This window comes from Octopus sinensis, linkage group LG10 (genome assembly GCF_006345805.1).
Source record: "Octopus sinensis linkage group LG10, ASM634580v1, whole genome shotgun sequence".
Taxonomy (NCBI): domain Eukaryota; kingdom Metazoa; phylum Mollusca; class Cephalopoda; order Octopoda; family Octopodidae; genus Octopus; species Octopus sinensis.
In genome coordinates, this window is record NC_043006.1 from 67,729,624 (window position 1) to 67,745,393 (window position 15,770).

General features: G+C 39.6%; 1 protein-coding gene across 4 annotated transcripts in view; it reads left to right on the forward strand.

Annotated features, from left to right (window-relative positions):
* Positions 1 to 15,770, forward strand: part of LOC115216830 (serine/threonine-protein phosphatase 6 regulatory ankyrin repeat subunit A) — a 174,016-nt gene that overhangs the window by 84,782 nt on the left and 73,464 nt on the right. For all 4 annotated transcript variants that reach the window (XM_036506750.1, XM_036506751.1, XM_029786418.2 and 1 more), the window contains exons 12-13: positions 2,195 to 2,335; positions 4,242 to 4,353. In XM_036506750.1, the coding sequence (XP_036362643.1) occupies positions 2,195 to 2,335; positions 4,242 to 4,353 (253 nt within the window). The remainder of the gene's footprint in view (positions 1 to 2,194; positions 2,336 to 4,241; positions 4,354 to 15,770) is intronic.

Consider the following 15,770-nt stretch of genomic DNA (forward strand, 5'->3'; position numbering starts at 1 on the left):
AACGAAGCCAGTATGCTCCGATGGATGTGTAATGTCAGTGTACTTACTCGACAGAGCGTTAGTACCTTGAGAGAAATGTTGTACCTAAGAAGCATCAGTTGTTGTGTGCAAGAGAGACGATTGCGCTGGTATGGTCATGTGGCGAGAATGGATGAAGAGAGGTGTGTGAGAAAGTGCCAATCCCTAGCAGTTGAGGGAACCCGTGGAAGAGGTAGACCCAGGAAAACCTGGGACGAGGTGGTGAAGCACGACCTTCGGACGTTAGGTCTCACCATGGAAATGACTAGAGACCGAGACCTATGGAAGTATGCTGTGCGTGAGAAGACCCGGCAAGACTAGTGAAGCCATAATCCATGGCCCCTACCTGGGACGTAGTCAGTCCACCTGTGCATACCTTCCTTCTTGTGACACTTGTGAAGACATGTTGAGGCAAGTGAGAATCGAATCGAATCGAATCGTATCAAATCAAATCGAACCAAATCAAAATAGATGAACATCAATGGAATTTGTATCCTTGTGGTACCAGTGCCGGTGGCACATAAGAAAACCATCCGAACGTGACCGTAGCCAGTACCGCAATGACTGGCCTCCGTGCTGAGGGCACGTAACAAACACCATCCGAGCGTGGCCGTCCGCCAGCCTCGTCTAGCACCTGTGTCGGTGACACATAAGAAAACACCATCCGAGCGTGGCCGTCTGCCAGCCTCGTCTGGCACCTGTGTCGGTGGCACATAAAAAACACCATCCGAGCGTGGCCGTCTGCCAGCCTCGTCTGGCACCTGTGTCGGTGGCACATAAAAAACACCATCCGAGCGTGGCCGTCTGCCAGCCTCGTCTGGCACCTGTGTCGGTGGCACATAAAAAACACCATCCGAGCGTGGCCGTCTGCCAGCCTCGTCTGGCACTGTGTCGGTGGCACATAAAATCACCCACTACACTCTCGGAGTGGTTGGCGTTAGGAAGGGCATCCAGCTGTAGAAACACTGCCACATCTGACTGGCCTGGTGCAGCCTTCGGGCTTCCCAGACCCCAGTTGAACCGTCCAACCCATGCTAGCATGGAAAGCGGACGTTAAACGATGATGATGATGATGATGATGATGATATATATATAGGCATGGTTGTGTGGTCAAAAGGCTTGCTTCCCAATCAGTCCCACTATGCTTGAAGTGCCTTCTACTATACCCTCAGGTGACCAAAGTCTTATTAGTGTTTTTGGCAGACAGAAAATGAAAGTAGCCTGTTGTGTCTGTGTGTGTGTATTAACATGCATGTGTGTGTGTGTGCACCCTTGTCTTGACATAATGATTGCAAACAAGCATCACCATCATACAAGTGATGTTGTTCGATTCAGTTCTTCCATGAAAAACATGTTTGGTTATAAGGAAATTATACTCTACTTAGAAAAAGGTAAGGGTTGGGAGCAGAAAGGGCATTCAGCTATAGAAAACCTGCCTCAACAAATTCAGTCCAATCCATGCAAGCATGGAAAAGCGGACATTAAAGTGGTGATTTAGTGTCTAACAGCAATCGCCCATCAGTTACTAGACTTCATAATCATCAACTGCCCATGCTGATTGTCTAATCTGTAATATATTAACATAGTGTGTTGTGAATTTATGGAAAGAAATCCTATAAAACTGAACAGTTTTGTTAAAAATGGAGATGTTAAAATATATAAGAGAATTGTAATTCATGCAAATTCATGGTTGAACAGAATTAATTAAATTAAATTTAATTAATTATATATCACTATACTCTTCAGTGCAAGAGGTATAAGCAAAATTTTTACAAAGAACTTGAGAAAGGAAATAGCAGAATAGGATCTAGGGAGGTTCATATTTATCCTTATGAAAAAGAAAAAGAGATGTGAGTCCAATTAGGTATTAACTAAAACTAAAGGCTGTAATGGTTGTTTGAAAATATAAGTGAAAGAGGTTTGAGAGACGTTCCCTCCATTTTTTATGGGATTTCTTTCCATAAATTCACAAAACACCATATACAAGTATTATTTTCATATTTACAAATTTATGCCTGTAAGCTACCAGCAAAATATGACGAATCGGTATTAGAAATCTTTTTTTGGGGAAATCTCCAAATTAAAGCACAAATCTAAATTCAACCTTTTTACACATATATCTTAACATGTATGTTGTTGTTACTGTTTTATGTAATCGTTTGTTTTCTGTTGACAGGACGGCTCTCCATTATGCTGCAGCACATGTTCACCAACAGTGTGTGATGGCTCTTATTAATGCAGGCGTTGATATCAACCTCCAAGACAAGCAAGGTTGCACAGCCCTACATTTTGCTTCTGCTGCTGATGTTGATGCCAAGTACGTTTCCTTCACACTCTCTCTCTCTCTCTCTCTGTGCACATGTATATAACGTTTGATCCACTCCACATGACTTAGTTTCATGTGCGTGTAGGACGTGTCCCTATCATCAGATGCTAGAAACAGTCTGCTCTTAGCTTCCAATGATACGTCCTACACACCCATGGACATGTCCAACACACTCATGATACTTTGTCATGTGGAGTTCAGTCAGACTGTTACTAAAATATATGTAACTGTTACGTGCTAAGTGCTATTTTTATTCATTTGTTCTCACACACACATACAGTGTGGGCCAAAATCACATGCTAAGGCATTCAACATTTTATTTATTATTATTCATTTTGTTCATCATGTACAAGTACATGCATATTCCTCATTATTTTATTTATTTTATTCAATTTTAGAAAAATTGAAGCATGTCTTTGACAATTCCGTAGCATATTGAACTTATTTGTGTGAAATCTGGCCCACCCTACACACACACACATATATATATATATATGAGGTCTGATCAATAAGTATCTGGACTGTTGCCATCGTAATGAAGCTAAAGCACACAGAATGAAACTGCTCAGCAGAGATTGGCCTTGAACTCTGCTGTGCATGCGTATTAAGTTTTAATATTCTAGCTCACTTCCGCTGTTTACAGCAGTGCTTGGATAGAAGATGTGTAGTGTGTGATTGTCACATCGACCGTGACAGGAAGTTGAGCAGAGAGTCTGCATCAAATTTGCTGAAAGCCAGATGATACCTGCTGAGAGGTGTATGCGAAGTTTGCAAAAAGTTTTCAATTGTTCTTGGCACAATCAAGGAGATATTGTGAAACTGAAACCCGAGTGTCTTTTTGGTCAGCTGAAAGCAGTTTCCAAGATGGCTGAAAAATGTTGATATTGACGAACGTTCTGGGAGACCTGCAACCAGCAGAACTGAGAAAAACATCACAGATGTACATGCAGCTGTGAGGAAAAATCGTTGAATCACCATCTGTGAGTTAACAGAGGATGTGCAGATTAGTTATGGCTCAGTTCAGTCCATTATCACTGAAGATTTGGGTATGGGATGTGCATCTGCCAAATTTGTGCCAGAACTGCTTTCAGCTGACCAAAAACACACTCGGGTTTCAGTTTCACAATATCTCCTTGATTGTGTCAAGAACAATTGAAAACCTTTTGCAAACTTCACATACACCTCTCAGCAGGTATCATCAAGTTTTGAGCAAAATTTGATGCAGATTCTCTGCTCAACGGTCGATGTGACAATCACACACTACACATCTTCCATCCAAGCACTGCTGTAAACAGCTGAAGTGAGCTAGAATGTTAAAACTTAATGCGCATGCACAGCCGAGTTGAGGGTCAATCTGTGCCAAGTGGCTTCACTCTGCATGCTTTAGCTTCCTTACTACGTCAACTGTCCGGATACTTATTGATCAGACCACGTATGTATATATATATATATATATATATATATATAATTGTTCATAAAGACATAACCTTAAAAACTTGCATACACATGTAAAATTACATACTTAAACATGCACATAAAATCATAAACACAAAACCATAGACACACAGCTACATATGCACATGACACATGTATGTATGTACAACTATATTAGACATACAGCTACATACATATTGAAGTATGTAAACTAATGTAAATGTTCTTAGACTTTGAGACAGAAATACAGTAACAAAGCCTCTGATGGGATTTGAACATTGTGTCTGTTGTTTTGGTAGTGACCATTTTTTATTGGTAACACTGAAGAACATCTGCTATTCTTGTTAATGAAGCTTTTCTGTTTTTTTGTTAGAAAAACGTCTGCTGTTATTTTGCATTGAAACTATTGGCAGTTGAATCTATTTGTAGCTAATCCGTGATAATTTTTTAATCCTTCACACAGAGTTGTGGAACTATTATTGAAATATGAAGCCAAGCCTGGTCTACGGGACCGCAATGGTTACAACGCTGTACACTACGCGGCACTAAAGGGCCACAAACTTGCTCTGGAAATGGTAAGTAGGAACTACTGCTATACAAACTCTGCTCTAGCGCTAGACAATTTTTTTTACTTTTGACACCCTCGTCCCCTTCCCCCCACTTTCTGTTGCTGTGTGCCAGAAGTTCAGCAGATCTGTTTTGGGAGAGTGGGTAAATGAAAATGTCACTGAAGCTCTCCTGCCCATTTCTTGAAACTTCCCTTTTCATAAGGGCTTGTGTGTAGCTATGGTTTTGGTGGTATTAAGTACCCTTCCCTTCCTCCCTGAATAAGCTGCCAGTCTGTCATAGGCAGGTTGCCTAGATAACCTGGTTCTTATTCCTGAGAACTTGCTTCTGACTCGAGGCATGTAAAATTGAAGTGTCCTACTCCCCAAGACACAATGAAAGACCCTAAGATCTGTGGAAGCTGGAGAGAAGTGAGTCAAGTATGATCTGACGGTTGTGTACTGTTGAGACAGAACGGTAATGGCTTGATATCAAGATCATCACAAGATGTATTAGGGATGCTGGTGAGGAATTAGTTGTGTGTGGTCTGTTGAATGTGTAATGTTTATGTGTGAAAGACAGTGAAGGGTTGAGAGAGAGAGGGAGCAGCTGAACTGATATGATTGAAGGATGGGAGAAAACATGCTATGGGGTGGTGAGAGAGATGCCTGTGGCAGGGAAAAAGATTGATGAAAACAGAAGGAAAATTCTTGATTAGAACCAAAGAAATTGAGCCTCACAGATAAACTGATAGAAAACTTAGGCAATTAGCGATATCATGCTATAAGATTAACTCTTCACCTACCATGAGAGTCACTGATGACTCCCCAAGCTATATCCTTTGCACATCATAGGAGTCACTAGTGATGTTTTTTATATGGAGCCCCAGATTTACTATAGTTCAAACTATTCAAATTTTAGGGAATGTACAGAACGTGGATATCAGAAGGGTGTGAGTCCCTGTCATCTCCATTATTAGAATGCTGCTCTCTATAAAGTAGTTTTTGTGACAAAGAAGCTATTAAAGCTTATATAATATAATCTGTAGCAAAAATTCATAAATAAATATCTTTTAAAACATCCGTAAATTGAAGAATAATGGATATTTTTAGCGCTTTTTAGCATGTGAAATGCTGGTAACTGCTACAGTACTGACTGAATACAATATTTGTTTTGTATCACAGGAATCACCAGTAATATCTGTGCTATAGATCAGGGGTTCTCACTTGGGGTCCATGTAAGATTTTAAAATTTGTAACTAATAAATTGGTTATACTTGTACAATACACAAAATATTTTAACAATTTTTGAATATAGTGCCTAATAATATTTAATCATAAAAATACATAAGGATTTTTTTAAACATTGAATGACTGGTATAAATAGGGATCAAAGGGGTCCGTAAGAAAAACCTGGTTGATAACCATTGCTGTAAATTGGTGTGGTAGTTTATATTGTGAACTAGAATATATATATGCGATTCAGAAACACATATATTACAAAATCAGATCGCTGGTCGAAAAGAAAATACAGCACAAAATGGGCTTGGTGGGTGGGGTTGAGGTACTCCACAACCAGCAAGGATAATGATGATGATGGTAACTCATAATAAGCTGGTAATTCTTTGGTATGTCAGGCCTACTATACCAGCCAAAAAGTAGATGGCTAAGTGTACAGCTTGATATATTGCCAAAATATTCCAAAGCAGGAAGGACGGGCAGAATGTAGCTTTTGATTACTCGGTTTCCTGCCTATTTGCTTGTTTGTTTGTGTGTGTTCCTTCTCTTCAATATTGGGGTCAGATCAGATGGAGCTTTTTGGCAAAGCTTGTCAAGGAGGAAGAGGAGGTTGTTTAACCAGCATCTGTCTCCCTCTCGGTGAAGATGCGTAGCTTAGTGGTTCGAGTAATTGACTCACAATTGTAAGTTGGTGAGTTCAATTCCTAGTGGTGTGTTGTGTCCTTGAGCAAGACATTTTATTTCATGCTGTACCTGTAATTCGAAAGGGCCAGCCTTGTCATATTCCATGTCACACTGAATCTCCCTGAGAAGTATGTTAAGGATATGCATGTCTGGAGCGCTCAGCCACTTCTGGAACCCTCGTCATAACCAACAGAATGTCAGAACCTCCCTCTCTGAACTAAAACTACCTACAACCACAGGCCAGCATGGGAGACCCTAGAAACAGCCAACAGGTTTTCTTGAAATCATGTGCATCCTACCACCTTTGAAAAAAGGGAAGGACACATTGAATAATGTAGTCCTAGATATATTGTGCCTGAGAAACGACAAGATCATTGCAGTTGGAATGCTTTTTGATCACAAATCTGCTTAATCAAAATTGACCTGTCATGTAGTAACAGTCAACAAGGAAGTCTTTATGGAATTAGTCAACCCACTAAAAATAGATGTTAAATCTCCCTGTACTATCTTTAAAATGAAAGATGAGATTGTCACATCTGGAATGCTTTTGAACATCATAAGCTTGTTTAGTGAGGGCAGACAGCTGAGGAAATTTTAGTAAATTGTGGGGATACATTACAAGAAAAAACCATCAAAAATCAAGTGAATCTATGCCCTGTGGTTTGACCAGAACATTTATGTACACATTGAGGTCAGATGTATGTTTAGTACACATACACAGGTAAATTTATTTACAATCACACATACACACACACAGAAGTGCATAAAAGTAGGTATACAATTGGTTAATATGAGTGGAATGTTCTTTGCATTTCTCTATTTCCTTTTTAGGATATGAAAAGAACATTCCACTCATGCTAAGCAACTGTATACCTGCCTCTGCCCACCCACACCTATGTATATGTGTGTATATATGCTGTGTATGCCATAAGGTCTGCAAAATCTAATGGAGGCCACAAAAGACATTTTAAGATCCACAAGAATCAGAACTTTACTGCAACTCTTGGTGATCCAAATCAGATATGCAATCTATGTGGGTGTCTTTTCAAAACATTGTCTGGTTTAAAAAGCCACATCAGACGCCATGATAGATATAAGGTGTAAGTACAAGAGGCAAATTCTGTCTGGTCCGTTTAAGCATGGAAAATGATGATGATGATATATAATTTTGCACCAGTGACTAATGTATCGCATTTGAAAGATACACATCCCAATTCATGAAGAAGAGACAACCCCACCACTCTCACTATATATACATATATATATATACACACACACACACATATCTCTGTTCTCTGTCTCTTCATGTCTCATCTCCTATCTGTATCATAATCCCTACTCAGCAGCATTTCCCTTCAACAATAACATCAGTAGTAATAATTGTAGTAGTAGTAGTAGTAGCAGCAACAGTAGTGGTGGTCATGGTGGTAGTAGTAGTAGTAGTTATAATTGTTGTAATCGTCTTGATTGTAACTTCACCATTGTTCTTGTGTATTTCTTCCTCAACATTATTACAATATTATTATTATTGTTATTATTATTATTATTATTTGTTCCTGACAGTTAATTAGTTTTCTGTAATAATTGTACTTAAGAAAAATATTTTTCTCCTTTTTTTTTTCTTTTTGTGCATCAAAACAGGAATACTGGGGTTCTGTCTGTATATTGACCACAAAACACTGTGTCTCGCATGTGGTGAGGAGATAAGAGGCCCATAAGATGATGTGTAAAATATAGTGTAGACAGGGTTGTCAGTTGGTGAGGTGGTGCCTCTTAGATCATTTGCTAATGAGAGAGAAAATATTTGGCATTTTACTTATCTTTGGTGTCTGCATATGTGAATCATATTTTTGAAATCAAATGGAATTGGTGGAGTGACAGACAAATTCTTTGCAGAATTTATTTTAGGTATTTTGACTTGACATCTGTTTGGGATTGATTTTTGTCTTACTTCCTTCCATAGTTAATAAGTACAAGTGAATTACTGGTATCATCATCCAGTTTTAAATCCGGTTTTGTCCTCATTAACTGGGGTGGCTGGATCTACATGAATGCCATAGCAACCAAGGTAGGCAGGTGTAGCCCACCCCAACTTTTGGGCTAGCTGGTGTCCATTCTCCTTTGCTATCGTGAGGCCTTTTTTGGAACTGGATTTTCTACAGGGAGCATTCCCTTGCTTACCCCTAACCTCAGTTTCTAGATATGAGTGGTCCCGAGACCAAGACCTCTATCACAATTTTTAAGAAATGTGGTTTATTATAATTGACTATAGTCTTTCTCTTAAATTTTGTGCCTGGCTGAATCAGTAGAGCATTAGATAAAATATCTTCCAGCATTTGTTCTGGCTCTGAGTTCAAATCCTGCTGAAGGCAACTTTGTCTTTCATCCCTGTAAGGTTCATAAAATAAGTATTAGTCAAGTACTGGGGATTCAGTGGTGTTGGCTAATACTTTCCTCTTAAAATCACTGGTCTGGTGCCTAAATCAGAAACCATCATTATTATTATTATTATTATTATTATTAATAATAATAATAATAATAATAATAAGGTGGTGAGCTGGCAGAATTGTTAGTTTGCTGGACAAAATGCTGAGTGGTATTTCTTCTGGTTTTACATTCTGGGTTCAAACTCCACTAAGGTCAACTTTGCCTTTCGTTCTTTCAGGGTCAATGAAATAAGTACCAGTTGAGCACTGAGGTTGATATAATCAACGAACCCCTTCCCTCCCACTCCGAAATTATTGGCATTGTGCCAGAATTTGAAACTATTATTATTATTACAATGTATGTAAACAAAGTTTGCTCTTTTAGAAGCATTGAGATGTATTGAAATATACAGATATGAAAATATTTTACTCCCAAACCCATATGCTATTCAGCATATGTAAATATTTTACATATCTGTATATTATTATTATTATAGTTAGCGGCATGCTAGCACATTGGAAAGAATGTCCTTCCTGTTACCCACTCTCACCTGTTTCCCAGCAAAGTAATAGATCCCATGGCCTGACATGTTTTTCACAGAAGAGTGGAAATGAATAACCTTGGTTGTATGATGATGATGATCATCATCATCATCATCATTCACAACAATCACATAACATCTAGACAAGGTTACACACATACATGCACACACGTACACATAGTGGGCTTTTTTTAGCTCATGTATACGAAATCCATTCACAAGGCTTAGCAGTTAGGCAAAAGAGACCAATAGAATATTTACCACACTTCAGAAGATAAGTACTGGGGTCAATTTGTGTAACTAAATTCGTCAAAGTGGTGCCCCAGCATGGCCACAGTCCAGTGACTGAAACAAAAGATTACACGTGCTATACAAAACATAAAGGCCTACACACGACCCAAGGGGTCACCCAACCACCTACTATTATTTATAGTATGCCACAGTCAGTGGACAGGGACACATTGTAAATAACATGAATCGAATGGTAGTTTATATCCACCAGGAAGAAACACAATAGCTGCCATGTTGATTTGGAGGTGGTGGGGTGGGAGTAGAGAGAATGTGTGTTTACATAAAATATAGACACCAGAGACGAGAGAGAGCATCTGTGGGTTCAGTAGAAACAACAGCTGTCTTCCTCAAATCACAACTTACCATGAAGGACACTTTACATAATGTTCTCCTAGATACATTAATGGGGGGGGGGACAAAACAAAAGTGAATGGTCTGGCTGGAACACCTTGGTTATGGTTCTACCAGGTCAGGGTGAGCCTGGGGCTAAACAGCTAACCAACCAACCAACTTGCCAAAGATGTTCTTGCTTTTAGTTTTGTGGTGGTGGGTGTTGCATTGGTTGTCCATTTCAACCCACTGTTTGTGTTTCTGATATGATAGTGTGGATCTCATGGCACCGGGCATCATCCATATTTCATTTAGCACTGGCCCACCATGTGGCTGAAGTACTTCAAGGACCCTAAAGGTAAAATTAGCCAAGATTCAATTCTGCTGAACCAGTAGGAGTAAAAGAGGAAAGAGTAAATGAAACCAGGCATCTAGATGAAGGCATCAGTCCTACTCCTGGGCTCACACTTTCTAAAGAATTCTGAGATTTGGTTGGTAGTGAGAGTCAATACATTATTGCCAGGAAGGCTGTACAGGTGAAGCTTCAGGCCTAGTCTTTGATGATATGGCAGTAATGATCCAGATTTTGGTGACATAGCAGTAACATTTATCATCATCATTTAATGTCTGCTTTCCAGACTGGAATGGATTTGACAGTTTGACAGCATACAAGCCACAGGGTTGCATTGAGCTCCAGTGTCAGCTTTGGCATGATTTCTACTGCTGGATGCCTTTCCTAATGCTAACAATTTTACTGTGCGTATTGGGTGCTTTTTTTTTCCCCATGTCACTAGCACTAGAGAGGTTGTCAAGTAACTTGCGAGACAGGAAAGAACAAGAGAAGGAAAATATATAGAGAAATGGTCAGGAAGGATTTGGTTAGTATGTTGAGTAAATGAAACAGCCGTTTAGAGGTTCGCTCACTGGTTACTTGTGTGGCTCAAAGTTTTTATAGTTTGTTGATGGGAAATTTAGTTGTCACATTGGGCAGGTTTGATTAGTATAGAAAGGCACTTATTTGGTCCCTGTTTTAAAGACAGGAAAGATTTTGATGTGGTGTATTTGGCTATTAAATGAAGCAGATTATGTTGAAAGTATGCAGTAAGGTTATAATCTGAAAGTTCGTAATAGGAAACGGTAACTGGCCAGTTGTGTAGATATGTATTTCAACTATTCATATGCAAATATTCAATGGGTGGATGAAGCAAAATTTTATTAGAGACCCCTAGGTGATATTTGTTTATTTTCTGATTTTCCTTTGTGGTCTGGTTAACTTCCATTTACTCCTGATCTTGAGTCTAGAGATGATAGTGGAAGGCTCACTATCTGTGATTGGTGAGAAGAAAGGGTTTTGATAGAGAAATGCCTGTTTTGACACAAACCTTCATCTTGCCCCAAACCTTCGTCTTGCCCCGACACATCTTCCTAGATTTTGGTGACAGAGCTGTACAACACTACCCTATTAAATACAGCACCTTTCACTGGACCTGCCTCACTCAACTTTCCATCTTTCTTTCTCTCTCTCTCATCACTTTCTCTCCTGAAACCTCTCTCCCTTTCCCCACTCTCTCTTTCAACCCACACACACATTGCCTTCTACATATCATGTATCATAGTTTAATTATTAACCTCTTACTATCACTCCAACACTCCATGAAAAAAAAACCTTCTATAGTCACACAGACACACATGTAGGCGTGTGTGTTTGTGAAACAGAGTGCCGTATAAATATCATAGATGATGCATGTTGGCTGTCCAATGCAAGTGTATTGCTGTTGTGATTGTGATTGTTGCTGTTGTTGTGGTTGCTATTGTTGTTAGCCTAAGTTGATCAATATATCACAGTTATCTTCTTAATTTTTTTCCAGCACATTATCTTGTTTCTAAATGTCACACATATGCATACCATATTTACACACACACACACACACTTGCAGTGATGTGCTGAAATGACTTATTACTCAGTTACCACTATTAGTAAAGATCAACATTAAAATACAACACGACTTTGGTATTTAGTACTTTTAGCCTGTTTGTAAATTCAAATATCCATGTGTTATACAAACCTTAACCATGTATCATTTATGATAGTTAATCACTCTCCACAACTGGAGGTTACATCAGTTCTAAATATAATGTCAATGTGATACTGGACTGTCATACAATGTTGAAGCAGGCTGTCCACTGGTGATCAAGTGGCTATCAAAATACTTGTGACCTTCATGTGATTTAAGGGGAGGTAAGCATTGTTAGTTTCTGAGCCTATATAGCAGTGTTTCTCAACCTTGGAAGGGTTGGGGTAGCAGGGAACTGTACCAGGTAGCCAAAAGGGAGGCTGGGTGGCAGGTATACATAGCCAAGGGTGAAGCAGAAAAGAAGTTTGCCAGTGTCAGCGACGTGAGGACCAAAGAACTGAAGTATTTCGCATTGCAAGACAGTGTGTGAGAGAAAATTGTGATGTCACCTGAGAGAAATGTGTCCGCATGGATAATGGATTACTTGCTTTTAATGATTTTGGAAAGAAAGAGGCTTGGAGAAGCCATTATGAAAGACTGCTGAACATGGAGAATGAATGAGAGGAGGAGAGCCTGCCAAATGTTGACCTAGTAGAAGGACTAGCTATCCAAATAGACAGCTTCCTGGTAGATAAAGCAATTAAGGGTTTGAAGCCAGGAAAAACCTCTGGCCCATCAGGAATCCCTGCTGAGATGCTTAAAATATCTGGTGTTGTGGGCTATGGCCTAGTCACCCGTATTGTAAACCAGGTAGTTCATGATGGATTCATACCCAATGACTGGCATAGCAGCATCATAGTCAACTGCTACAAGGGTAATGGTGATGCTTAAGATAGAATTAACTACAGGGGTATCACACTGCTGGATCCAGTTGATGAAGGTCATGGAAAGTGTCATAGTCTATCTCATTAGGGAGAGAATCTGCTTAGATGAGATGCAGTTCGGTTTTGTGCCACGTAGAAGCACCACTGATGCTATATTCCTGGTTCGACAACTGCAGGAGAAATGCACCTTATGAGTTATTACAGCATTTAATGGTGGGGGTGCATTACAACAAATAAGTGTGCCAGTCATTCAATCAGTGGAATTATCTGTTCACTATAGTGTTAGTGGTTGAGTATTCCATAGACACTTGTACTCTTAATGCAATCACATAATCTTCAGGTAGAATCCATGTGACTTGATAGGTGTAAAAACTGGCCTTTTGGATGACTAGTTCATCAAATGGACACTTTTAAGGTTTTGGTCAACCTGCAGTTATAGGAGAAAATACTTTCCAAATTTTCCATGCAGAGCAAATGAAACCAGGGTCTCATGATTTCTGAACAAACTCTACTACTTGGCCCCTTTGTGCAGTTGTGAAGGGCATCTAGCTTTGTCAAACACATTTTACTTCTCTAGTGTTGATAATATGAAAAAAAAAAAGCACTGGTGCACTCTATGAAGTAGTTGGTATTAGAAAGGACATCCAGTCATAGAAACCATTGAAAAATGCAAGTAAGATGATGTTCTCAACCCACCTGGGTGAGCAGTACCACTGAATACATGATGACCTGTCCAACCCATGCCAGCATGGAAAGCTGATGTGAAATGATGCTGATATACACATACACAGTTGCATGCACAAGCACATACACATGCTTACATATAAAGACATACAGTTCAATATTCAAATTTTATTTTATTTTAGCTTTTATACACACACACACACACACACACACACACACACACACACACACACACACACACACACACACACACATATATATATATCATCATCATCATCATCATCGTTTAGCATCCGTTTTCCATGCTAGCATGGGTTGGACGGTTCTACTGGGGTCTGTGAAGCCAGAAGGCTTCATCAGGCCCAGTCAAATCTGGCAGTGTTTCTACGGCTGGATGCCCTTCCTAACGCCAACTATATATATATTTCTCCTTTGCTGTTATCTTATATCTGTTTTTCTCTCTCTCATAAGTGCCTGTTGGTGTATCTCTCTTGTGTATATATCTATGAAGAGATGATGTATACTGAACATAATGGAAGTACAGATTTTGTGTGTGTGCCAGTGTAGTGCTCATACCAGTATGACTCTCTGCATATTAAATGGATGGATGTGTGTATGTCTGTGTTCACACAAGTTTGCATTACTGTGTATATGTAGTCACATTACGGTGTGTGCTTGTGTGTAAACATTGCTCTGTGTCTGTGTTTTCTCTCTTTGCTTTGTATATTTGTAATCAAATTTCTCGGTGCAATGAGTTCTACTACACTGTTGCTCCTACAGGTGGATTGTACTGCTGACAGTTAAGTACACTAACATATCTAGAGTGTGTGCCACCTGGGATGGCCCTTCCGTTTGCCGCCCCTGAATCCCATAAAAAATACTTATTGCCTACAGCAGACTCAACAGTGCCACATGGGGCGGACTGCCTCTACCATTCTTCCCCTAGCTATGAACACAATACTGTAATAAAGTGTTCTACATAATACTACTTACTGCTAATTGAACTGGGCTCTTGAGAGTTAAGTACCTTGACTACATGTAGAATGTCATGCCAGTGCCAAATTCAAATACAGTAGTCTGTATGCATGGACCTTTGGCTAAGAGGTTTTCTTCACAACCAGGTGGTTTCAGGTCCAATCTCACTGCACACTACCTTAAGAAAATGTCTTTTACTCTCGCCCCAGGTTTTCTTTTCTACTCTAAGCACAAAGCCTGAAATTTTAGGGGAGGGGGCCAGTCAATTAGATCAATCCCAGTATGCAACTGGTACTTAATTTATCGACCCCGAAAGGATGAAAGGCAAAGTTCACCTTGGCAGAATTTGAACTCAGAATGTAAAGACAGACAAAATACTGCTAAGCATTTTGCCCGGTGTGCTAACGTTTCTGCCAGCTTGCTGCCTTTCAGGTTGACCAAAGCCTTATTGGTACATTTGAGAGTTGGAATCTTAAAAGAAACTAATGTGTTGCGTCTTGACATCACATGATATTTTTGTTATAACAAATAGCAGTCATGTAAGTGGCTGTCCTTTGTTAGTTATCTTCTGCTAAAACATGTCTGGACTGGGCGAAAATTTTACCTTGCTTGGAAACTGGTATGGGTTGGCAACAGGAAAAGCATTCAGCTGTAGAAATCTACCTCAATGAATCCAAATCCATGCAAAGATGAGAAAGTAGACATTGAAGCAATGCTGATGAAATCCGTTATGGTCAAACATACTAAACTGGTTGTACGAAATCTTTAAGGGAAGCTTTGTAATCCAAAGTAACATGTAACATCATTTCTAATACAAGGAGGCATTAATGAACCATCGGCCTTTTTTTTTAAGGAGACTATTGAGTCATGTAAACCAAAATCAAATGGAAATTGTAGTTGTGGCCATTATCAGTGCCAGTGGCACGCGATAAGCACCATTCATTCATGTGTGGATCACTGCCAGGGCCACCTGACTGACTCCCCATGCTGGTGGCACATAAAAAGCACTATCCAAACGTGGCCGATGCCACCCCCACCTGTCTGAAACAAAGACGCAATACATTAGATAGCATAGTCCTAGATAGACTGCATCTAAGTAAACAACTGAATGGTCTCTGCTGGATCAGGACTGATCTTGGTCTACTCAACTATCACCACCACCACTATAGTTTCACTACTGGAATATATCAGTTGAATTTATATTATTCTGGGATTTTAATTTTAATCCTAACCTACGGAAGTCTTTCTCTCAGATACTTATGCATTTGGATCATCATTTTTATGTCCATTTTTACCACACTTGCATGGGTTAGATGGATTCCTTCCTCTAACACAGCAGTTCCACCATTTGTTGCAGTCCTTTGTCACCTTCTTGATGATGTTCAGCATGCTGATAAGTTTTCACCATATCTCTCCATGTTTCCTTGGTCTTTCAAC